Here is a 25,947-nt window from a genome sequence, read left to right as displayed (position 1 = left end):
TTTTGGTTTATGGAAACTAAGCCCAAACTACCATTTTGCACATCATTACAGTGATCCTGATTTGGACTGGTGCGAACCCAAATATATCCACTGTAAGAGCGTTTTCCTGCTCCACCAAACCCTAGACTATTGTGAAACTTTTGTTGAATTCAGTAGTACCAATGTAACCTATTAATTACTGATAGAAAGTACAAAAAAACTGTGTGACATTTGTGCCCAAGAGTGACTTAGCTAGTTTGTATGACAATTTCTCTGTGCTAATAAGTTGACTGGGGGAGTATAAATGACTAAAGGAGTAGGGTTACAAAAATCACATTATTGAACACAAAAGCAAATTTATTTCAGCATCACCTTGATTTATTTTCCTAGTATTTTTTTCCTCAGATGGAAAAATAATTTCATCAAGAAAACAAATTCTTCTGCCAAAGTGAAAGAATTTTATGTTTTAATGCTTTTCTTTAAAAAAAAAAAAGTTGACATTGAACTAGGGCATGCTCTGCTTCCCCACCCCCATTGTGCTGACTACATTTTAAAAAATCTATTGGCAGAAAACAAGATAGTTTCTTCAAATAGAGTGATTATGTTTTATTGCTATTTTGTTTAGTATATATTTTTCTCAATTGGGAAAAAAGTCTAGGTGAAAAAAATTACCTAACAAGAGAAGTAGTTTACATAGTCATAACATTTAAATTGTTGCCCAAAAACTGTAAAAAAAAAATTTTAATGTAAAATGTCACATAACTTCAAAAAACTTACCTCAATTGTCTATCATTTATCATGTACTATAAGTCAACTTCCTAAATAAGATTACAGTCCTTTATTATAAGCCCCTAGTGGTACTATAGTATACATTTAAAAAACACTACTACAAAAATTTTCTTTTCTTTTTGTTTTTGCTTATTGTGTACTTAGCTATAGATAATTTTTGAATAAAAAGCCTACGGTACATATAAATGCAATAGTTAACTGATCCTGTTTGCTGATGTCCTTTTTATATTCCACAGGTGACATCTTTTAATCCAGCATCTTCTCCTGTTTCTTGCCTTCCTTTTTCTTCTTCTTAGATTCTGCTGTGATTACAAAAAAGAGAGAGAGAAAGAGAAAAAGAGAAAAATGTCAAGTTATTAAATTACAGGGAAGAAATAGCCACATTTCTTATAATTGACCAGGAATGAAAAAATCAGATTGATACACAAGTTGCTTGCTCTTGGCAGTTTTCTTGGTAAATTGAGAAAAAACTATGTGTGTGCGTGCGTGTGTGTGTGTGTGTGTGTGTGTGTGTGTCTGTCTGTCTGTCTGCTTTTGCCAAAAGAGTGCCTGTGAGAGTGGGCAGGAGGAACATAGCCTGCTTCTGTGTTAATTCTATAAATGCCTGTCATCTTACTGGTTGCCTTTGCTTGATAGGCAAGATATTGACTTGGGGTCCTGCTTAGAAAATAGAAATACAGCAGACATCTCTTAGTAAACTACCCAGGTCACTGCTCAATGGAAAGCTATGAGAGCTCTGCTTGGCACCTCATTTCCCCCACTCCCTTTCTGTGGGACTCTTTAGTAGTATATTTTCTGAGCAAACAATTCCAAAGTGGTTCCACTCCAGGTCGGCCCTTTGCTTATATATTTGGCCACCTATCTATACAGGAAGAAGCAGCTATAAACCAAATGTACTCTCTCTGAAGCTTTGCCTACAGGAACTCCTAGTTTGGGGTAAAACAAATGGAATGTGTCAACATAGGCTGTAGGAAAGGAAAACATTCAGGATTTCAATCAAAAGACTCCATTCTTTTCCATTCAGTCATCTTTCCACTTCTCTTTTCCTAACAGGATAATGCAATATAGAATAGAACACATCTAATTTGGCTCCAAAGACAAAAATGGTCAGAGTCACTGGGCTAGCAAGTGAGTGGATATTGCTAAATATTTCTGAGCCACTTTTCCAATTTTGTCCATAGTAGCGGTAGAAATAGACTGGTTAAGTACAAGCTCTGGAGTCAGACTGCTGAAGTTTAAATCCTGGCCACATCATTAAGTTACTGTGAGACACTGAGAAAGTTAATTAATGTATTTGTTTCTTAGATTACTCATCTTTCAATAGGCATATGAAAAGTATCATAGCATATGATAGTAACCACAGGGTTTATATCCAAATTAAACTCGTTCTATAAAATCTACTGAGAACAGAATATGATACAATAGCATGTGGTCAATTAAGGATAGCATTTATCATTAGTGTGATAATAGAGCAAGAACAAGAAATCATGACCCTGTATAATTAAAATCCCTAATGATCATCAAGACATATTGATTGAGCAGGTCAATGAATGTGCTAAGCAACATAGGGTCACTGGGACAAAAACAATGACCAACTAGGATTAGGTCATTGTTCACTGGAGCATACAGCCTGTGTCCAAGAGGACCGTAAGACTTATGATGACAGAAGATATGATATGATGCCAACCAGAAATATTGTATGTTTCTCAGCTCATACTTAAGTAGAACTGGAAACTTTTCCATTTCTGTGTACTATCTCCATGACCTCTTCAAGTAGGTTCCAACGTCCATTACTCCCTAGTAGTATTTCTGTTCAATGTAATTGTTCTAATCTTCCTTTACTCAAATTTCAAGGGTACAGCATATGCAATTGGGTCAGCAGTTTCTAAACCCAGGCTAAATTGTTGCCCATAATTGTATTCATTTCATTCATGTCTTCCTAAGTTTGCCCCACTTCTATACTAAAGAAATTTAACCTTTCACTCTCTCTAGTTTTGTTCGTTTTCTCAAATATCTACCTTTCACCCTGTGAGAGGTGTAATAACCAGAATTTCCAAGTGAAAGATACCTTTTAGGTCAAAGGAGATATTCCGTGTAATTTCTGAAAAATTATTCAGTGTCTGAAAATGTAATAATTCCCAATTTTTGGTCAACATTTTAGGCAACAGCTGTATATTAGGATGGTATCTTCAGAGAACAATGTCAGACTTCAACTGAGACCTAACTCTGGTTTTTCCTGTCTCAGTTTCCTCATGTCCCTTCCTGGGAAACCCTCAGGAACTTGTTATCTTTTAGATCTCCAGCAGAGTGGATATCTAAGTAACAATTTCCATATTTTGGCTAACATGTTCCTGTTTCATACATAAGTCTGAGCGGATGACACACTAATCAGGTTTTTGTATAAAAGTTTCATAAAACTTAAAATTATTCTGAACATAGGACACTATTTTATCCGCTAATGTAAGGTTGCTCATTTCAAAGAACACTTTGGGAATAGGAATCTGTCACCAAATTCTTCTTGGTAAAGGCAACAGCACACTCTCTCTGTTATCTGAGCCTGACATTGGTGTTTTATTCATTAACGACAACTTTCTAAATCCCAGGAAATCAACCACTTGCTTATTAAATCTGCACAATGTCAATCAACTTATTTTTCTGACACAAGTGGCAAGTCATCATGGCACTGCCTGGACACCCTGCAGAACTTGAGTCCACTCTGGGCTCAATCTAAAGAGAAAAATGAAGACTCTTCAGTAAAAAGTAGTGGAAGGAGGGAAGAATTCATATTTGCAATAAGGTCAGTTTAGTTTCTTACATAAAAAAGTGTTCAAATTTTTGTGAAAAAAAAAATCAGGTCAGTATTATTGCTTCTAATCAAAAGCAGTTTTTTGTGACTTTTATGTGCATTCAACTGACAGACTAAATGAGCTTTGTCACTGCTTATCTCTGTGTCCTCAAAAACTTATTAACAACCTCTCAATCTTTACCTAGTATACATGAGGGATTTAAAATAGTATCACAAAATCTATGATCTAGAAAAAATGTGGTCCAACTCCCTTATGTAGTAGATGAAGAAACTGAAACATTCACATCATCCCTCTTTACTTCCATCTTCATACTTATGCTTATTTTAGTTCCCCAAATAAATCTTTCCTGTTTGTCTCTCTCTCTCTAGTCTCTGGCCTTCAAATTTACTCTTCATTCCATCAACCCCACACTTCCACTACTACATATGTCTCATTAATGCCTCCCATTCTTCAGGTACCAGCATTGACATCACTTCTAGTTTGCTGACCTCTCAGTCTGAGTTAGAAGTTGTTTCTCTTTCCTGCTCTTGTTAGAGCACCTAACTCTAGTATCGTAATTGCCACCAAAATACAAGCTGTGAGAGGGTGCAGTTTCTACTCTTGTTGTACCTCCAGCCCATGGCACAAGGTCTTGTGTATAAAAGCTGATTAGTAAAGCTTTAGTGAAAACAAATGGATCCATAACATGGCGATAATATGTCTCACCCATCTTCCTTATGAAGGTTCTTTGAATTTTCTTTGCTTCTTTTCATCTTATCCTTTTCATATTATTTCCTCTTGGCCTGAGTGTTCCTTCTTCTACTACCCCAGTTTGCATAGTCAGTACTTAGTCATCCTTAAAATCTTAGCCTCAGCTTCATTTTCTCAGGGAAGCCCTCCAAGAGCTCTCAGATAAGCAGATTCCATGCACAGACACTCTCATTGTGCCTCTCATTGATTTTTCCAAAATTAGAACTGAACTATTAATTTTGTCTCTAATTATTTAGTATGTTTTTCCCTTCCTATGACAACAGAGACCCTATCTGTATTTTTGCATCTGTATATTCTGTGCCTGGGACATAACAAGCACTCATGAAATACTTGCTGCATGCAGAGTGGATAAATGAATACTTGAATGGGAAATAGTTCAACCCATTACTATGTAGAAAAGAGTGTTTCTCAAGGGAAGTAGGGAGTGTAAATCCAATTAGAATCTGGCCAAATTTCAGTCTATCTTTAAAGACAAATATTTTAGGAAGAAGAAAATTTACAAACACATGTATATGAAATTTATCCAGGTTTCTTAACACTTTGTCTTTAGAATAGAGACCTGATTAAACTCTGTGGGTAAAACTGTCCCAGTTTAGTCGCCTTTCAAGGTTAGAGTGAGAGAAATGTTTACTATGAGATGTGGGTCACAAATTAGCCTGGAGCAGGGCTATAATTAGTTAAAGTCAAATGCTTTTTTATTGAAGTCATATAGTGGCTACTCTAGAAGGTTCTGAGAGCCAATAGGATTCCTACCCTGATGTGAACAGTAGGGCACTTTAGTTCACATTGAACAGAGCCAAATCAAGAGAAGGAAGTACACACACACCACACATCAAATGACACCCAGGGCCACATGTCCCTTGTCCCTGCCTGGATTGAGGCTGCAAAGCAGAAATGGATGCAAACAGAGAATGAGCCATTGTCAACATGTAAGAGTAAAGGGCACCTGCCTGAAAAGTGACTTGTTCTGTTCCTACCAGGACATCACTGCACTGGAATCTCACAGCAGTGTCCTGGGTACATTTTAACTTCCTGGATTTTCAAACTTTCATCCTTTCTTTGGCCAGTTTTTGAGCTGATAGAGGCTAGTACTCATAATAATTGGGATACAGAGATGAGAAAAAAATAGTAGGTGTGTATTTTTGTATTTCTGTAACTTTGTGGGTTTTTAAAAATGTAAATACATTGTTTTAAGATATGTTTGAAAGTGTTCAGAAAGTCCTAAGGCTTTCCTAAGAAAAAGTACTCTAGAAAGGATTCCGGCTTCTTATATTGCTATGAATCATAGGATCCAAAGGGCCATGTTCACCATATTCTATCCAGAAAACTCAGAATTTACCCAAGGAAATTCTTTCAATGCATAAAAACTCCTGATAAGAAAGAGGACAGGCAGTGATATGTTTTGACTCTGTGTCCCCATCCAAATCTCACCTTGAATTGTAGTCCCCATAATCCCCATGTGTCAAGGGCAGGACCAGGTGGAGGTAATTGGATCATGGCAGCAGTTTCCTCCATGCTGTTCTGTGATAGTGAGTGAGTCTTATGAGAGTTGATGGGTTTATAAGTGTCTGGCGTTTCCCCTGCTTGCACTCATTCTCTTTCCTACCACCCTGTGAAGAGGTGCCTTCCGCCATGATTGTATGTTTCCTGAGGTCTCTCCAGCCATGTGGAACTGTGAGGCAATTAAACCTCTTTTCTTTATAAATTACCCAGTTCTGGGTATTTCTTCATAGCAGCACGAGAATAGGCTAATCCAGTAAATACAGTAAGAAAAATGAGTAGAAATTAAGATGAGCCACATTACAGTAAGTTCTGAGCCTGTGTGGTTTTTTCCATGCTGAATAGAAAACAAAATCTTGATAAATGCTAATGTATTAAGTGACACCATGGCCTTTAGGTACAGTGAGACAATGAAAAAATCATGAAGTTTTTGTTAGAATCATCTAAGAACTAAGTCCTAATCTAGAGAATTGGTTCAAATAGATGTTTGCCACTTACCAGCTCTGTGATCTTGTGCAAATCAATCATTCTGCCTCTGTTTCCTATAAACTGTGGATAATAAAACCTATATCCTCCTCAGGGGGCCATTGTTAGTATCATGTGAGATTACGTCCTCTGCAATCTCATCTTACCACTAATGTTCAAAACACATTAATATATTGATTCAGCAAATATGCACTCCATCTCCACTATTATAGATGCTAGGGTATAAAGGTGAGTAAGACAAAACTCTGCCTTCACACAGCTGACATTACAAATAACACTTTCAAGGTGGCTTTATGGGAGAGTCTTTCAAAATTGTAAAGTGCTTTAAAGTACATACTTATATTAAAGATCATGGGTACGTGGCAGCCATTTTTATGGTTTCGAGACCTAGTTTTCTTGTTGCTAATTTACTACTACAATCCAGAGACATGTATTATGAAAAATAGAGCAGCTAGAAGGAGGATTAATTACTAATTACTAGACAGAAAGAGTATACCTACAGTAGATTTACCCTGAAGGACAAGGAGGGTTCCCCCTCTCGAGGTTATTTCATTTTTCTTACAAAGTATTAATTACTTGTCTCACTTAAAAAGTATTACAGACTCATAAAAACCAAAGAAACACACACACACACACACAGATATATATATATACATACACACACACACACACACACACATATACATAGAGAGAGATTACTCTAACTCCACAATGTAGAAACAGCACTTTTAACAATGAGTTCTATTTATGTTTTCTTTCTATGACTTTACTTAGGAATACTTTGACAGTTGATAGAGTATTTTATGCTAAAAATTCAATTGTGTCTATTTTCCACACCATTGCATATACTTTGAAATGTGACAAAGTAATATTCCTTTATATTATCCTACTCCATGTATTTTGTAACCTTTCATCTTTTGTAGGTCAGTTGGATAGTTCTGACCTCTGTTATTATAAATAATGATGCAATGCTGATTTTGTTCACAAATCATTGAATGCTTAAATTTTGCCTTAGTATAGATTATTATAAAAGGATGTACTGGATCCAAGGGCAGGACATTTTAAAAACTCTAGATATGTACTGGGAAATTTAATCTTTGAAAGGAAGTAGTAATTTAAATTCTTATCAGCAATTTATATGAGTCTGTCACAGCAAAGTTACTCTTGAACAGCAAATAATCAAACAATATGCATCATCTGTTTTCCATCTTTTCACAGGCCCTTTGGAAATAGAATTGCCATGTAGTTGGTATAAGTAAACATCAACTCCCCACTTTCAACATTAAGAAAATCTCAGAGAAATCAGATTGGAAGTGGACCTTAAGAGAAAGACATCTATCTAAAGATTTTTCAAAGACCTTAAGGGGAGATATTTTTCAAGAAGTAAGAAAGTAGAGAATTCCGAAATAAGCTTATCTCATTTTTCTCAGTAAAAGGTCTTGCTTTGATTACTTATTTTCAGATGGCCTGCTGTGTATACAGAAAAACTAAAAAGGAAATTAGGAGATGAAATGATTTCAGATTGAGGGGAGCCCAGATTTTAACTAAAGTGAGTCAGCCCCTGTTTGCTGCTGACTTAAATAAAGTGTCTTTGGGTCATTAAAGCAGTGAAAGGAAGTATTGATTAGAATAGAAATATAAAATTTGCACCTTCTAAGAGACAGAATTCACTTTAGCTAAAAGAAGCTAAAATCATTTAGAAATGCACATTGCAGAGGTCAAGAGAGACAGCTGAAAGGAACAGCTGGAAGCATACCATCGAGACCACTGAAAGTTCACTTTTGAAGACATGTTCAATAAATCACAACGACTTATTACAGAAAAAGGATCGTATTCCTGTCAAACAGTACTATCACAATGTAAATATGTTCAAAAGCCTGGATATCACCAAGATCTTTTTAATGCTTTGTGAACCTAGTTAAAGTAACTCACCTGTGCTTAAGAATTAACTGCCTAGTCATCTACAACTGCCTAATCCCTCGCCCCATGCCAGCTATGCTTCAGAACTGATAAAAAGGCTTGTCGAATTGTGAACATACGGCTCGGTGATTCAGGAACTAAAATCCAGGTACTGGTTGGCTAGGCTGCCTAACATGGCACTGTTCATTCAATTTCCAAATATTTCCATTTAAGTTGGAGTAGCATAAATTAAGTGGCACAATACAGAAAAATATTTCTGTTAAAAATCAAAAGTATAATCTTTTAAACATTTGTTTAATGCATTATTCACAGATATACTTCAGTCTAATGCCTATGTAATAATTTTGTTGTTTCTTCTTTGATTTCTTATTTTGTAGTATCACTTGCTTCATTTCTTCTTTTATGGACTCAATGCATTTACTTCTATGATATGTGTGGAAAACATGTGTATGTATACTGCCCCTCAGTGCTACCCACATGCTGATACTTTGCTTCCTCCACATCTCTTCTTTCCCTCACTGTCCAACTTCCTCTTCATTCATCAATCTATTTCATAACAATACCTTCTACTCCTGCTCAACTATCTGCTTTTCCGCACTCATTTGCTTTCTGATATCAAGTATATGTGAATAAAAGATAGTACACATATTTGTGTCTAGATGCAGACTAAAAAACACATCTAGACAATTTCAGGACCTGTTTTGTCCCCACTCACTTTGGGAGCCGGCTCAGCTTTTAACTGCATCTCCTCAAAATAGAAAGTTTAGCTATGAAAGCACTAGTGAATAAAGCAGATTTAATAGAAAGTTTAGTGAAGATGAAATTACTCCATCAACCATGCAGAACAAAATTAATAAAAGTCCCCAACATGTCAGTTATTTTTCAAATGAACTCACCAGTTGCATCAGTAGACTAATCCATCTCTCTTCACCCAAACACTCCTCTCTACCATCTTTTCAAACTCTCCCCACTCCTGTCTCTCCATTTGTCCTTCTTTATAAGAAGGAATTGAGGTATCTGCAGCTTCTCCAAGTCATAAAGGGCCCGTTTAGGATGCACTTTCTTTATACAGTAGAGTCAGGGGTGGGGGAATTAGCCACACATGAGCATGTTGGGATCAGTCCCTGATCTGACCCATACGCACATGTATACCAAGTAGAAAATTGTCAATTAAACTCCTATTTGTAGCTCAAAACATGCATATCATCCTTATTTGTTATTTATGCACACACACATGCATGCATGTGTGCATGCACCTACACACATACACAGAGAGAGAGAGAAAACCACAGATGTGGAATTAATGCTGAGTTTCTTTTGTTTAGCAAAAGCCTCTGCCCTTCCTCAATCTGTAGACCACTCTCAAGATTTTACATTTCTTGACAGTGACCATCCCACACCACACAGATTCATGGACTTCTAAACCCAAACACAAAAGAATGATTTATCTCTGATATGACATTTAATCGTTTAAGAGCTTATTTCTGCAATAATGAGGGTAGAGGTAGAAAATTTGCCTTATTATAAATTATTGTAAATTAGAAATTAAATGTAGTATTATAAACAGTAATAAGTAGTTCCCACTTAGCTAATCATTATTTTCTATGATCATATCTAACGTTTACTTTAATATAATATAGCCAGTACCCCTAGGAAATCAAATTGTAATTTGTGAGAAAAGGGCAAAGTTTGAACTCCAATATATTTAAAATTTTAGTAGGTACAGTCCCATAAATGTCTTTCCTATTCATAACCAAATAAATGTTTCTTTTGGTTCAAAAAATTGTGGATATAGATATAGTTAAATAGAATCAGTTATTATGGCCTGACTTGCATCCCTCCCGAAAATTCATGCTGAACTCCTAACCCTTGTTTCTCGGAGTGAGAACATATTCTAGAGATAGAGTCTTTACAGATGCAATTAAATTAAAATGAGGGCATTCAGATAGACCCTAATCCAATATGACTGGTGCATTTACAGGAAGAGGAAATTTGAACAGAGACACATATAGTGAGGACACAAGGAAAAGATAGCTGTCTATAAACCAGGGATAAGGGCCTCATAGGGCACCAACCCTGACAATACCTTGACTTCAGACTTTCAGACTCCAGAACTATGAGAAAATAAAGTTATATTTAATCTACTGAGTCTACGGTACTCTGTCATGACAGCCCCAGCAGACGAATGCATCCGTGAATTCGATTTCAGACTATATTTCATTTTTGTGTACCTTCAGAGCATTCTCATCAGCTGTAGAGGTGCAAAATAGGATGTTAGTTTATTGTTATTTTTAAATTTGTCCTCCAGAATTAAATTAATTTTTAAATTTTCAGTCATTTAAATATGTAACTTAGGTGCTAAGTAATATAAGGTTTTATGCTCACCAGTAATGTCACAAATCTTACTGCATTAATTCTTTCACCCTCTTCAAACATGTCCTCCCAGCTGTAAGCAGGTGAGTTATTCCCCACTACGTGATTTCTTCTTTCCCAAGAGACCCAGCAGTCTGTCTATAGCAGCAGCAGCAAAAGGTAGATCTAAAGATCTTTGTCCATACTTTACATGTTTTTAGACAGCAGCCTTCAGAGCAGCTTAATTTATTACTCTTGTACATCTAGGTGAAGATCCAAAAACATTTTTTTCTATTTTCTGTAAGAGTAAAAATAATTTTTGAAAGCCTAGCAAGAGAGAGGGCCATGAATGTGTTAACCTGCCATCAATATCTGTGGGCCTTGCCGCCTGCATGCATGAACACTAGGATACTAGACCAACTTTGCTTTCTTCTTGCTCTTTGGATTCCTGATGAGTTGTACAAATTGTTTGCTCCTCTAGAAAAAGTCTTTATTCTTTTATTTTCACGGCCTCTGTGCACCGAGCAACAACCAGCCTGCTCTGATTTCCCTGTAGGTTTGTATCAGTGAGAAGCAAAGCAGACTGGGAGTGTGCCAAGTGTCCCCACCAGCAGTTCCAGTTACCAGGAGAGCCATCCCTTGAATCGTGGTGAAGTACCAGAATTGCTAGGAATCTCATAGCAGAGGGAAGACAGTCATGAATCCAGGCCAGGGCCCAGCCTGGGAGAGCTCTGGGTTAACAAGGCACCTTGCTGTTCACCCTTACTCTCAAGGAACATAGCTGCTATAAAGAACCCCGGATTGAAAATGCAGCACTAAGAGTGATCATTTGTTTTCAGAGTAATTTTTATACAAAGACAAGCTCAGGACTTGTTAATAATCCAACAGGACTCAATCAATCATAAATAACTCTGAATATGCTTATATGAATGTTTAGGATTATCACGGAAACAAGAAACAAATTATTAATTTCTTTTAGAATATCTAAAGAGATCCGGCAGTGATCAGTTGGTTTGGGAAGCACTGGTACAATGGAAAAGAACTTGAAACAGATTGTCCTGACTTCAAGTTCAAGTCTGATCTTTCACTGTCTGGGTAACTTCGTGAAAGTTGCAACCTTAGTGTGTTATTTTGTAAAATACGAAGATAACTACTTTAGGCTGCCATGCGGCTTAAGTGAGACAATGCAGGCTAAGGGCTTATATAATGCCTGTCATATCATAAATAATAAATAGGATATACTTTTACAATACTCAATAAATAACAACAGGTACAATTTAAAATACAAGTAGAAAGCCTCAGTTCAGAAGTTAGAAGAGAGAAATGCAAAAGCTTCAGGAAGGAAAAAGAAGGTCCCGAAACCCAATAACTAATATGCAGCTTTCCTTAGTACTAATTATTCTATAGCTGTTTTGTGAGTATACAGCTAATGATCCCTTGAGCGTGGAATGTGCCCCGGGAGATGAAAGCAGACACACAGTTTGAAGTAAACCTACAAATATTTATAGTTCCTAGTTCTCACATCTGCCCCAGCAATTAGGACCAAAAATTCTTTAATAAGGAGGGAAGTAAAACACAAAAATGACTCTGATCCCAGGTGAGCTCATTGTGCCTTAACAGTGATTTCTCTATACATTTTTGAAGCCAGTGTGAATGATGTAGTCTAGTGAGCTTTACCAGGACAGTTTAGTTGGATACATCATTCATTCATTCAAGTCAGTATTCTTCCTTGAGTTTTCTCATGGGCGAGGGACGATGAGATGTAATTTTCTTTTTTTTTTTTAATTATATTTTAAGTTCTAGGGTACATGTGCACAATGTGCAGGTTTGTTACATATGTATACATGTGCCATGTTGGTGTGCTGTACCCATTAACTTAATTTTCAATGGTGAATAAGAGGTAGTATTCAAAGAGTTTTCCTGTTAGGAGAGGCAAACATGCCCTCGGTACAGCATAATGGATGCCTTATCAGAGAAGTGACATCTCCTCTCAGAGGAGACAGTGACTTAATATTTGGGAAGGGAAATCTGGCAAGTTTTAACACTGATCCCTTTTCTAGTCATTGAGCAAAACAAGCAGTTTTTGACCTGAAGGACTTTGAACTTCCCCTTGTTTCATTTAGAACACCAGTATGGCTAGTCCCTTCTCTCGCTTCCAAACCAACTTCAAAAGTTACCTTGTCCAAGAGGCTTTCCAGGATTACTCTATCTCACGTACTCCTTTCCTATCACTCTATCACTTGGCTCTGTTTAGTTTTTAAGGTCATTTATGCCAAGATGTACTTGCTGATTTAGTTATTATTTATTTCTCTCTTTCCTTCATTGTCTACTCACCACCACCACCAGTAGAACATAGCAGTCAGAGGGAAGGAACCATGTTTGTCTAATATCACTAGCACTTAACATACTGTGTGCTCCATTGCAGGCTCTTAATAGATTTTATAAAAACCTGAATACATTAGAAACAATGCTAAAGGACTCTCCACTTCTCTTTCTCATAGCATTTGCCACTCTATGTGGTACATTGGAATTTATCCCTCTGCTTCTCCTACTACACTGTAAGACCAGTAAGGTCACTAATTTATCCCTGGTGCTAACTAGAGCACATAGCACTTGCTCACTAAAATATTTGTTGAAAGAACAGTAGAAATGTATGAAAGAATAGAAGAAGGAAAACAGTTCTAGGTTTCAAGAACTACAGATGCAAAGAAATGGACACATAAGACATCATGGCCCAGTCTGCCATCTCCTGGAGTTTGGGAGTTTGGTATGGCTGGGGCAGAGCTTGTAATCAACGTCTAGAGAAAGGATCAGGCAAGTACCCAGCCAAGAAGATACATTAGCAAGACAGCCTGGTAAGGATTCAGGGCGGGCCTAAAATTCATTCGCTTTCTGAGGTAAGAAACTTAGATACCTGTATAAAATTGACACAGAGGAAGGAGCTGTGCATGCTGCAGGAGCTCTAGAGTTGACTGCCTTGCATTTAAATCTTCTGCATATTAGTGGTATAACCTTGTGCTAGGTATATGTATTAGTTCATTTTCACACTGCTGTAAGGACACTACCTGAGACTGGGTAATATATAAACCAAAGAGGTTTAATTGACTCACAGTTCTGCATGGCTGGAGAGGTCTCAGGAAACTTACAATCATAGCTGAAGGTGAAGGGAAAATAAGGTATGTTTTATATGGCAGCAGGAGACAGCAAGAGCAAGGAAGTACCACACTTTAAAACCATCAACTCTCATGAGAACTCACTCACTATCAGGAGAACAGCAAGAGGGAAACCACCCCCATGATACAATCATGTCCCACCAGGTCCCTCCTTCAACACTAGGGGTTACAATTGGAGATGAGATTTGTGTGGGGAAACAGAGCCATATCATTGTCTAAATTCTCTATAGCCTCAGTTTCCTTGTATATAAAATTGGATGTAACAGTGACTATTTCACAGAGCTTTGTGAATATTAAATGACACCCTGTGTGAGCAATGAACTAAACTTTACTCAAAACACACTAAGCTCTCCATAAATATAAACTATAATCACTATTGTTGTAATCACCATCATTCTCCTTTTGCCTGAAAAGGTGCTAAAGGAAAAACACCTACTTCAGGAAATTCATCTGGAAGAAAGGAAATAGTCTTTAAAATACTGCATATTTACCAAGCATTCTTACTTATAGTGCCTCATTTTATCTTTATAACAATGCTATGGTGTATTCACTGTCAACTCTAATTTAGAGACGACAAAATAAGTATCATTCTACCAAGAAAAGGACAGAATTAGATCTCTCCATTACCAGTACGGTATTATGGATGGAAAATAAAACATAGGTGTTGAAAGACGTTTTCTCAAGCAGAATAAAAAAGAAAGAAAAACTTGAGAACCAACGGAGTACAAGTGTTTTCCTCTGATCAAGAGGAACAGAATTCCCACAGGGTACCCCATGCTGCCTCTTCTGGCCAAGTACAAGGGCAGTAATCATCAACATCTTTAGGGGGCCTTGGAGGGGAGGGAACCAGTCCCAGGCCAGCCTGTGGTGGGATTCTGCCCCCTCACCTCTCTTAACACAGTTAAAAGTCTCCCAGCCTAGCAAAGCCCATCCATACAGTGTTGCCATGCTCACTCCTAAGGGATGTCAGAGCCCAGAACATAGACAGAAATGTTGGGGGGAACTTCTTTTATCTTTAAAAGAACTAACAAAAGAATCTATTTAGCTGGGGAGAGAATTGAGAATGCTGGGAATATCACTTTCCTGACCCCTTTTTTCCCATGTAATAATCAGCTGCCAAAAGCTGTGTCCTGCACACAGTTGAGTCTTGCACTTAAACAGTTTCTGTTCTTTTGATCTTTAAAGATTATTGTCAAACATAAGAGAGGGCTAGACGGCTTTCCAAAAAAGAGCAGCAAGATGGCAAAACTTTTAGAAATAGGAAAAAAGAAAAAGAATTGAGGTTATCAAGAGCAGGAAAATTGAACAAGGATCTGGTAACAGCAGTGTGTGACTTCGTATGGACCACAGGAGGGACTGACATTCATTCCCTGACTCACTTGTAGCACAGACATCTCTCCATGTGTTCCCATCTCTGCTGTCCCAGAAACAATCTGAGAATTTCCCTTTTCCCAACAAACTTGGAGCCTGGCTTATCTGTACTAAAAAGGGCTTCACAGTACCCTTCATTTATGCATCTGATTTAAAAAGCAACAACTAATAATTGTCAGGTGAACAATAACCCCAGATACTAGAATGTTCCAAGATGATATTAGGCAATATCAGCTGTGGCTGGAAGGATCCTCTCAGCTCTCACTGGAGCCTCTCACACAAGCCACAGCCCCTGCTTCAGCTTGGCTCTGCACTCCAGTGACAAATACCAGAAGCCTGCTCCATGGGCTGCACCATACCCTGACCCACGCAGACAGGACTGCCTATAGAAGAGCCACAGCACCCCGACAGATGGGTCCATCCGGGCAGGGATGCTTGTTCTTGCCATCTTCTAATTCCATCGTGAGCCATCATCTAAAGGGACCACTGAAAAACACGTGTGGCTTGGAGAAGAGTGATTTGCCCTCTGAATAGTTCTCTGTCGCCAGGCTAGAGTGCAGTGGCGCGATCTCGGCTCACTGCAACCTCTGCTTCCTGGGTTCAAGCTATTTTCCTGCCTCATCTTCCCAAGTAGCTGGGACTACAGGGATGCGCCACCACACCCAGCTAATTTTTGTATTTTAGTAGAGATGAAGTTTAACCATGTTGGCCAGGATGGTCTCAATCTCTTGACCTCATGATCCACCCACCTCAGCCTCCCAAAGTGCTGAGATTACAGGCGTGAGCCACTGTGCCTGGCCTACTCTGACATTTTATGCAAAGCTGTTAGCAGAGACAGACTCTATTTTCCAACTTTCTTCATTGTTTGCAGATCAATTATTCCTGCAGAAAATAAAAAGTAACTGGTAATTCCAATGAGGAGAGATCCAACTCTGTGTACAATGGTGTAATTACCAGTTCTAATATAAGATTACCCTTGGCAATTTTTCCCCATGGGGTGGCATCAATGCGTCATCTAGCCCCAGAGGAGAGAAGGGTAAGTCTAATGACATACCCCACCACATTTTGACATTCTTGCACACTGTGGTAGATTTGTTCACTACATGCCACGCAAGACCCTTGAAGCTTCCCTTCTTGTGTTTAGAGGTAGAATCTAGAAAGTTAAATACTCATTTTCCAGGCTCCTTCATAGCAGGATTTTCCATGTGACCAAGTTTGTATCAAGCAGGCACGCTTAAATGAGATGTGGAGGTAGAAGTGACCAATTAGAAATAGGGGTCAAATGTGGGGAGACTTGATAGTCCCTCGAGAAAGGGGACAGAAGTGTCTGGTTTTGGAAGGACACCTGTGGTGGACTTTCCAGTGTTCAGTTCTAAGTATTGTATGTGCTGAACAGACAGTAATTGCAGCAGAAGGGTTTCTGCTAGATCAGTGACATGTGGTGTGAGTAGATATTTCTTGCAGATCTGTTGACTTTGGCTGCATTATTCCTGGTCTTGCAGCAATCCAAGCCAGATCTTTGGCCCTCCCAGAGATTCTTTGAGCTATATAATACCCTTGAATAGACCTCTTTTGCTTAACGAGCTAGAGTAGATCTCGCTGTATCTAAAAGCTTTTGACAGATACAATGTTTTAACTAATTTAATTAATCTATATTAATTAAACTCAATCTCTTTTCTTAAGAAATTAAAATCTCAAGTGTCCAACACAATTGTTCACCAATTTATCCCTGCCAGACTCTGGTAATCATTAAGCAAATTCCAGCTACAATCTTTCAGTCAGGCAATGAACCTTTCCCAGAGTAATATTGCCTCCATCCCTGGGAAAGCTAAATTCCCGATGTGCACCTTTCAATTCTTATTTCTGCATAAGAGCATGAATATTCTCTCTGCTTCTTAGTATAGAATATCAAAGTGAATAACTAAAAGCTCTCCTCAGGTTAAGTGGGATTCTAACCCAAGACAATCTTCAACCAAGGGTTTCCAACTTCACATCTAGTATCGAAATTGCAGACTGAGGCTAGAGTGTGGAATCTGTATGACATTGACACAGCAAAAGAAGGATTGCTTCTATACCTCAAGAGGTAATGTTGTTAGAATGGACTATGATGAATTTTAAGGCAATTTTTAACCAAAGTCTGTGGGATATTTAGTAATTTCCTGGTGTTTGGATAGCAACACTCGATATTACGCTTCTCCCTATCTCCTAACCAAGTCACTTAATCTTTTAGCTTTATTATTACCAATCAAGTAGCAAAGATATTCTCCAGCCTTTCCTCAATTTAATGCTGGGTATTCACTGACTTGCCAACATATTTATGTTTCATTCTAAAATTTAAAGAGTATGATTTTCACACTGAAAACCAAGTGGTTTGCATATTAATCCACAGCTATTTCCCAAAACCAAAGTGGTCAGGAACTAAGCAAAGAAGTTCTCTAAAATGAAAAACAAACAAAAATCAAACAAACAAAACAGATACTGATCGTATGTTTGATTAGAATGATAAAGACAGGAAAAGAAGGCACTTTCTGATGATGAGCTGAGTGACTAGATTATATGTAATACAGTTACGCACCACATAGCAATGTTTCAACCAAGATGGACCATGTATAGAACTGTGGTCCCATGAGGGTACAGTAGAGCTGAAGAATTCCTATCACTGATTAACATTGGAAGGCGGCACATTACTCACATGTTCATGGTGATGCGGATGTAAATAAACTTACTGCACTACTAGTCTTATAAAAGTAACACAGACAATTATGTACAGTCATAATACTTAACAGTGATAATAAATGACTATGTTACTGGTTTATGTATTTACTATACAATACTTTTAATCATTATTTTTGAATGTATTCCTTTTTCTTGCTAAAAAAAGTAAAAAAGCTAACTGTAAAACAGCTTCAGGCAAGTCCTCTGGAAGGTATTCCAGGAGGAAGCATTGTTATCATAGGAGATGATGTGTTACTGTCCCTGAAGACCTTCCAGTGGGACAAGATGTGGAGGTGGAAGACAGTAATGTTGATGATCTTGACCCTGTGTAGACCTAGGCTAATGTGTGTGTGGGTCTTAGTTTCAACAAAAAGTTTTAAAAAACTAAAAATGCTTATGGAATAAAGATATAAAGAAAGAATATATTTGTTATAGTTATGCAATGTGTTTGAACTTTAAACGTTATTTTAAAAGAGTCAAAGGTTAAAAAAATTAAAAAGTTTATAAGCTAAAAAAGTTACAGTAAGCTAAGGTTCATTTATTGTTGGAGAAAGAAAAATATCTTCTCGTAAATTTAGTGTAGCTTCAGTGTACCGTGTTTAGAGAGTGTATGGTATTGTACTCTAATGTCCTACACCTTCACATTCACTCACTGTTCATTCAGTGACTCACCCAGAGCAACTTCCAGTCCTGCAAGCTCCATTCATGGTAAGTGCCCTACAGAGAGGTACCATGTTTTCTTTTATACCATATTTTTGCTGTATCTTTTCAATAATTAGACATGTTTAGATACACAAATAGCTATCACTTAACCTACAGTATTTAGTACAGTAACATGCTGTATAGATTTGCAGCCTGGGAGTAATCGGCTATCCCTTACAGCCTAGGTGCACCGTAGGCTACACATCTAGGTTTGTATAAGTGCACCCTATGATGTTCACACGAGAATGAAATTACCTAAGGATACATTTCTCAGAACATATCCTTGTTGTTAAGTGACACATGACTGTAATTAAACTCAAATTTTGAAAACTACTGATTTTCCTCATGACTGCAATGCCCTTTACTGATCACTATAAAAAGTCCCTTTCCTATCATTCTCATGTTTGAAATAAGGCAGAAAAATGACATCAAAAGAGAACAAAACCTGGGACTGACTCCACTACCAGAAAACAGAATGGACACGGATAAGTCATTGATTTTCTCTGTCCTCATTTGTTCTATGGGTATTAGACCAGACATTAGGCAAGGTCCCCAGAAGCTCTGCCATTTAAAGCTTCTAGACATAAAGATTCATCTAATAACTATGACCAGAGTTGCCTGAGTTTATAATACCAAGAAGCAGTATTGTACAATTGAAAGGGCAGTGGGTCTTTGGTATCCGTCTGACTTTAAATTTGAATCTGGTTGTGCAGCTTGCAAGCTGTGAAACCTCAAGTGAGTTGCTTAACATTTCTGAGACTATGCTTTTTCATGTATAAAGTAGGATAAATAAAATGTATGCTTAAAGTTGCTTTAAGGCTTAAATTAAATGACTGGGAGCTCCTACCCCAGTGTCCAAAAATTAGTGAGTTCCCGACTTCTCTCTATGTCCTTCACATATTGAATTAAAATAAGAAAAAATTTTGATGATGTACTCTTTCCTGAAGGAAGAAATAATTTATAAATGCATCATTTTGAGAAAAGCTTCGTTAAATGACTACTGCGGTTTCCACCCAAAAGAAAGGAATTCAGTATATTGAAAAGGTGTCTGTACCCCTACGTTTGTTGCAGCACTGTTTACGATAGCTAAGATTTGGAAGCAACCTAAGTGTCTATCGATGGATGAACAGATAAAGAAAATGTGGTACATATGCACAATGGAGTACAATTCAGCCATTAAAAAGAATGAGATTCAGTCATCTGCAACAATATGGATAGAAATGGAGGTCATTAGGTTAACTTAAACAAGACAGGCACAGAAAGAGAAACATTGCATGTCCTCACTTATCTGTGGGATCTAAAATCAAAACAAACTCAAGGACATAGAGAGTAGGATGGTTACCAGGGGCTGGGAAGGGTAGTGATGGGGGGTTAGGATGGTTAATGGGTACAAAAAAGTAGAAAGAATGAATAAGACCTACTATTTGATAGCACAGCAGGGTGACTATATCGTCAATAATAAGTGTACATTTTAAAATAACGTAAAGAGTGTGATTAGGTTGTTTGTTACTCCAAGGATAAATGCTTGAGGGGATGGACACTGCATTCTCCATTATATGCTTATTTCATATTGCAGGCCTGTACCAAAACATCTCATGTACCCCATAAATATATACAGCTACTGGCAAAGTTCACCTTCTCCTATTTCAAAGGAAATTAAAACCCATGGAGGTTAGTTCATACCCCTTTGTGATTTAGGTGAAAAATCAGCAGAATACAAAAGATCATATGAATTTAGAGTTAGACGAATCTTGGCACTGTCATTTATTAGAGATATACCCCTGGTCAAATAAATTAACCAGTGTTCTTCAGTTTCCTTCATAATAATACCCACCTGCAAGGATATATGGGACTTTCTAAGTCCCATATGGACTTTACTGTATAGAAAACACCTAGAGCAATGTATAGCAGTAGAAACTGAATAGCGATAATGATAGTACAGATTCCATTCATTACTATTTGCTTTCCCATTGACTAGTAGAATGTGAGCTATCTTAAAGTTAGAGATGTGCAAAGGAAAAGCTGTAATATCTATCCAAGTTTATTTGAGAAAAATAGTACAAAAATAAATACAACTCACATATGCCACTCATTACATTTGGGTTTAAACTAGGAAAAATATGCCATGGAATGTGTGTGTATGTGTATGTGTGTGTGTGTGTGTGTGTGTGTGTGTCCCCTACAAAGATTTTATATCTGACACATCTTCCTGGTTCAACTCCTACAATAAGAATATTCTTTTTGCCAGGCACGGTGGCTCACGCCTGTAATCCCAGTACTTTGTGAGGCCAAGGCGGGTGGATCATTTGAGGTCTGGAGTTCAAGACCAGCCTGACCAACATGGTGAAATGCTGTCTCTACTATAAAGACAAAAAAATTAGCCAGGCATGGTGGCACATGCCTGTAATCCCAGCTACTCAGGAGGCTGAGGCAGAAGAATCACTTGAACCCAGGAGGCGGAGGTCACAGTGGGCCAAGATTGCGTCACTGCCCTCTAGCATGAGTGACAGAGTGAGACTGTATCAAAAAAAAATATATATATATATTCTTTTTGCAGAGTGTCTCAGTACCAAAACAGCATTTATAAAACTCTCCACTGTGGGGATGGAAAAGACTGGTTAGTTTTAACAAAGATATGTTATACACAAAGGGAAGGATGAATTTTAATGACTTATAAATTGCATAACTGGTAGTTCGAAATATAAAACTCAGAGTAATCACATTTTCAATTAATTATATCAATTAATTATAAACCATAATTTATTTATATATGAATATTACAGAATGTCTACCCACTTGAAATATTTTTAGTGTCATTTTTTCAAGCTGAAAGCCTGAAACAAACTTAACGTTCATTATTAGATGAGATACTGTATAAAGGTGAAATATACAACAGTTCAGGTAAAAGGAAGACTTCACTTATTTCCTATATATCCTTTAGGGGTCTCTCTTAATCATGTTCCCTGCTGTGTTCCATTCATTCCAAACTTTTCACCATTTTATGTGTTCATCTAGCCCCACTATCTTCCACCTAATCATGTCCCCAGTTTTTCTCCCCTATTATTAAGTTGAATTTTCTCTTTCCCATAGGAAATAACAGGACAGTGCACATGTGTGTGTGTCTGTGTGTGTGTGTGTCTGTGTGTGTGTGTGTGACATGTGCATGCATGTGTGTGTGGTCTCTTGTCAACGGATTCCATACTAGGGCAGCAGTTCTCAATTTTGGCTGCATCTTGAAACCTTCTGAGATGTATTTACAATTTTTAAACTACTGATGCTGATTGGGTTAGTCTGTGCTATACTTGGGCACTGGGAATTTTGCACGTTCCCACACAATATTCTGATGTGCAGCCCAGGTTGAGCATCACTGTGCCAGAATGTGGAAGCTTCTTTAATTTCTTTTCCTTTCAATTCTGTATTTATGCTGCATATTTTGGTTCTACAGCTGGATTAAAAATAAATTATTTTGATGACAGTAACTCTGAGTTCTGCCATTTTTGGAAATGTTTCACTTAGTAGTTATGGCCCTGATTTGGCTTAGATTTATGTGGTTGTCTCTGGACAAATGACATTTGGGAAGTCGGCATAAGTACTCACTCCAGTCACTCCAGCCCTGCTTCATGCCTTCCTAAAACCATAGGACAACAGGTAGAGATTTCCAAGATCTGGAAAGGGCAGCCTTAATCCTAGATTCACCATTTGCAGGTCCAGCCTGTACCTGGCCATCCTGAAGTTGGAGATAACCATTTCTATGGACAACTCCATCAGAGGCCAAAAGCCAGGCCTGTGAAAAATAAAGTCCTTTCTGGTCACCAGCAGGAAACCAGCCAATCTCCCTCAGCTTCTGCAGATTTTTTTTCTATTTTTATTTATTATGAGCATTTCTTACATGGTCATTTTTCTGAATCTCTCCTTACAATTTCTCTGGCAGTATGAATTTTCAGGACCATCTTAGAGTTGAAATATATGAGTAAAGGCCAAGAAGGTATTTGAATTGAGTTCATTGAGGCCCATTTTGTTAGTTGGCTATAGCTGCCATAACAAAGTACCACAGAGTTGGTGGCTTAAAAAACAGAAATTTATTTATTGTCTTGCAGTTCTGGAAGCTACAAGCCTAATGCATCTGTAGGGCTGATTTCTTCAATGCATCTGTAGGGCTGATTTCTTCTGAAGGTTCTCCCTGTGGCTTGTAGATGGCATTCTTCTCCCTCTGTCTTCACACAGTCTTCCCTCTACGTATTTCTGTGTCCTAATCTCCCTTCTTATAAAGACACCAGCCACACTGGATTAAGGCCTACCCATGTGACTGCATTTTATCTCAATTACCTCTTTAAAGACCCTGTCTCAATACAGTGGCATTGTGAGGTACTGGGGGTTAAAACTTCAGCATATGAATTTGGGGAAACACAATTCAGACCATAACATCCATGATAAAAGAGTTTATTTCCCTCAGCTGGGATCCTTGTATGTATGAATTCATGGCCATAATGATTGGTTTTACCTTCTCCAGCAAGTGAGCAGAGCCTGACTTTCTGGGAGATACAGATCCCTGTCATTAAAAAATTCTGTGATGAGTTCTGTTTATGTGCTGGATTATGTTTATTGATTTGCGAATGTTGAACCAGCCTTGCATCCCAGGGATGAAGCCCACTTGATCATGGTGGATAAGCTTTTTGATGTGTTGCTGAATCCGGTTTGCCAGTATTTTATTGAGGATTTTTTGCATCGATGTTCATCAGGGATATTGGTCTAAAATTCTCTTTTTTTGTTGTGTCTCTGCCAGGCTTTGGTATCAGGATGATGTTGGCCTCATAAAATGAGTTAGGGAGGATTCCCTCTTTTTCTATTGATTGGAATAGTTTCAGAAGGAATGGTACCAACTCCTCCTTGTACCTCTGGTAGAATTCAGCTGTGAATCCATCTGGTCCTGGACTTTTTTTTTGGTTGGTAGGCTATTAATTGTTGCCTCAATTTCAGAGCCTGCTATTGGTCTATTCAGGGATTCAACTTCTTCCTGGTTTAGTCTTGGAAGAGTGTAAGTGTCCAGGAAATTATCCATTTCTTCTAGATTTTCCAGTTTATTTGCGTACAAGAACCACATGATTATCTCAATTGATGCAGAAAAGGCTTTTGACAAAATTCAACAGCCCTTCATGCTAAAAACGCTCAATAAATTCGGTATTGATGGAACGTACCTCAAAATAATAAGAGCTATTTATGACAAACCCACAGCCAATATCATACTGAATGGGCAAAAACTGGAAAAATTCCCTTTGAAAACTGGCACAAGACAGGGATGCCCTCTCTCACCACTCCTATTCAACATAGTGTTGGAAGTTCTGGCTAGGGCAATCAGGCAAGAGAAAGAAATCAAGGGTATTCAGTTAGGAAAAGAAGAAGTCAAATTGTCCCTGTTTGCAGATGACATGATTGTATATTTAGAAAACCCCATTGTCTCAGCCCAAAATCTCCTTAAGCTGATAAGCAACTTCAGCAAAGTCTCAGGATACAAAATTAATGTGCAAAAATCACAAGCATTCTTATACACCAGTAACAGACAAACAGAGAGCCAAATCAGGAATGAACTTCCATTCACAATTGCTTCAAAGAGAATAAAATACCTAGGAATCCAACTTACAAGGGATGTAAAGGACCTCTTCAAGGAGAACTACAAACCACTGCTCAGTGAAATAAAAGAGGACACAAACAAATGGAAGAACATACCATGCTCATGGATAGGAAGAATCAATATCGTGAAAATGGCCATACTGCCCAAGGTAATTTATAGATTCAATGCCATCCCCATCAAGCTACCAATGAGTTTCTTCACAGAATTGGAAAAAACTGCTTTAAAGTTCATATGGAACCAAAAAAGAGCCCGCATCTCCAAGACAATCCTAAGTCAAAAGAACAAAGCTGGAGGCATCACGCTACCTGACTTCAAACTATACTACAAGGCTACAGTAACCAAAACAGCATGGTACTGGTACCAAAACAGAGATATAGACCAATGGAACAGAACAGAGTCCTCAGAAATTATACCACACATCTACAGCCATTTGATCTTTGACAAACCTGAGAGAAACAAGAAATGGGGAAAGGATTCCCTATTTAATAAATGGTGCTGGGAAAATTGGCTAGCCATAAGTAGAAAGCTGAAACTGGATCCTTTCCTTACTCCTTATACGAAAATTAATTCAAGATGGATTAGAGACTTAAATGTTAGACCTAATACCATAAAAATCCTAGAGGAAAACCTAGGTAGTACCATTCAGGACATAGGCATGGGCAAAGACTTCATGTCTAAAACACCAAAAGCAACGGCAGCAAAAGCCAAAATTGACAAATGGGATCTCATTAAACTAAAGAGCTTCTGCACAGCAAAAGAAACTACCATCAGAGTGAACAGGCAACCTACAGAATGGGAGAAAATTTTTGCAATCTACTCATCTGACAAAGGGCTAATATCCAGAACCTACAAGGAACTCAAAGAAATTTACAAGAAAAAAACAAACAACCCCATCAAAAAGTGGGCAAAGGATATGAACAGACATTTCTCAAAAGAAGACATTCATACAGCCAACAGACACATGAAAAAATGCTCATCATCACTGGCCATCAGAGAAATGCAAATCAAAACCACAATGAGATACCATCTCACACCAGTTAGAATGGCAATCATTAAAAAGTCAGGAAACAACAGGTGCTGGAGAGGATGTGGAGAAATAGGAACACTTTTACACTGTTGGTGGGATTGTAAACTAGTTCAACCATTATGGAAAACAGTATGGCGATTCCTCAAGGATCTAGAACTAGATGTACCATATGACCCAGCCATCCCATTACTGGGTATATACCCAAAGGATTATAAATTATGCTGCTATAAAGACACATGCACACGTATGTTTATTGCAGCACTATTCACAATAGCAAAGACTTGGAATCAACCCAAATGTCCATCAGTGACAGATTGGATTAAGAAAATGTGGCACATATACACCATGGAATACTATGCAGCCATAAAAAAGGATGAGTTTGAGTCCTTTGTAGGGACTTGGATGCAGCTGGAATCCATCATTCTTAGCAAACTATCACAAGAACAGAAAACCAAACACCGCATGTTCTCACTCATAGGTGGGAACTGAACAATGAGATCACTCGGACTCAGGAAGGGGAACATCACACACCAGGGCCTATCATGGGGAGGGGGGAGGGGGGAGGGGGGAGGGATTGCATTGGGAGTTATACCTGATGTAAATGACGAGTTGATGGGTGCAGCACAGCAACATGGCACAAGTATACATATGTAACAAACCTGCACGTTATGCACATGTACCCTACAACTTAAAGTATAATAATAATAAATAAATTAAAAAAAAAAAAAAAAAAAAAAAAAAAAATTC

General features: G+C 37.9%; 1 protein-coding gene across 2 annotated transcripts in view; it reads right to left on the bottom strand.

Moving 5' to 3' along the window:
- Window positions 1-339: 339 nt before the first annotated feature.
- PTN (pleiotrophin) overlaps window positions 340-25,947 on the bottom strand; it is a 111,720-nt gene continuing 86,112 nt past the window's right edge. Inside the window, exon 5 of one of the 2 annotated variants that reach the window (XM_050782427.1) lies at window positions 340-1,070. In XM_050782427.1, the coding sequence (XP_050638384.1) occupies window positions 1,015-1,070 (56 nt within the window). In that variant the 3' untranslated portion in view covers window positions 340-1,014. The remainder of the gene's footprint in view (window positions 1,071-25,947) is intronic. The other variant, XM_050782428.1, reaches the window with a different exon arrangement.

Source organism: Macaca thibetana, chromosome 3 (genome assembly GCF_024542745.1).
Source record: "Macaca thibetana thibetana isolate TM-01 chromosome 3, ASM2454274v1, whole genome shotgun sequence".
NCBI classification, from domain to species: domain Eukaryota; kingdom Metazoa; phylum Chordata; class Mammalia; order Primates; family Cercopithecidae; genus Macaca; species Macaca thibetana.
The sequence above is the reverse complement of the archived record's forward strand: the minus strand, read 5'-3'. Positions and strand labels throughout refer to the sequence as shown.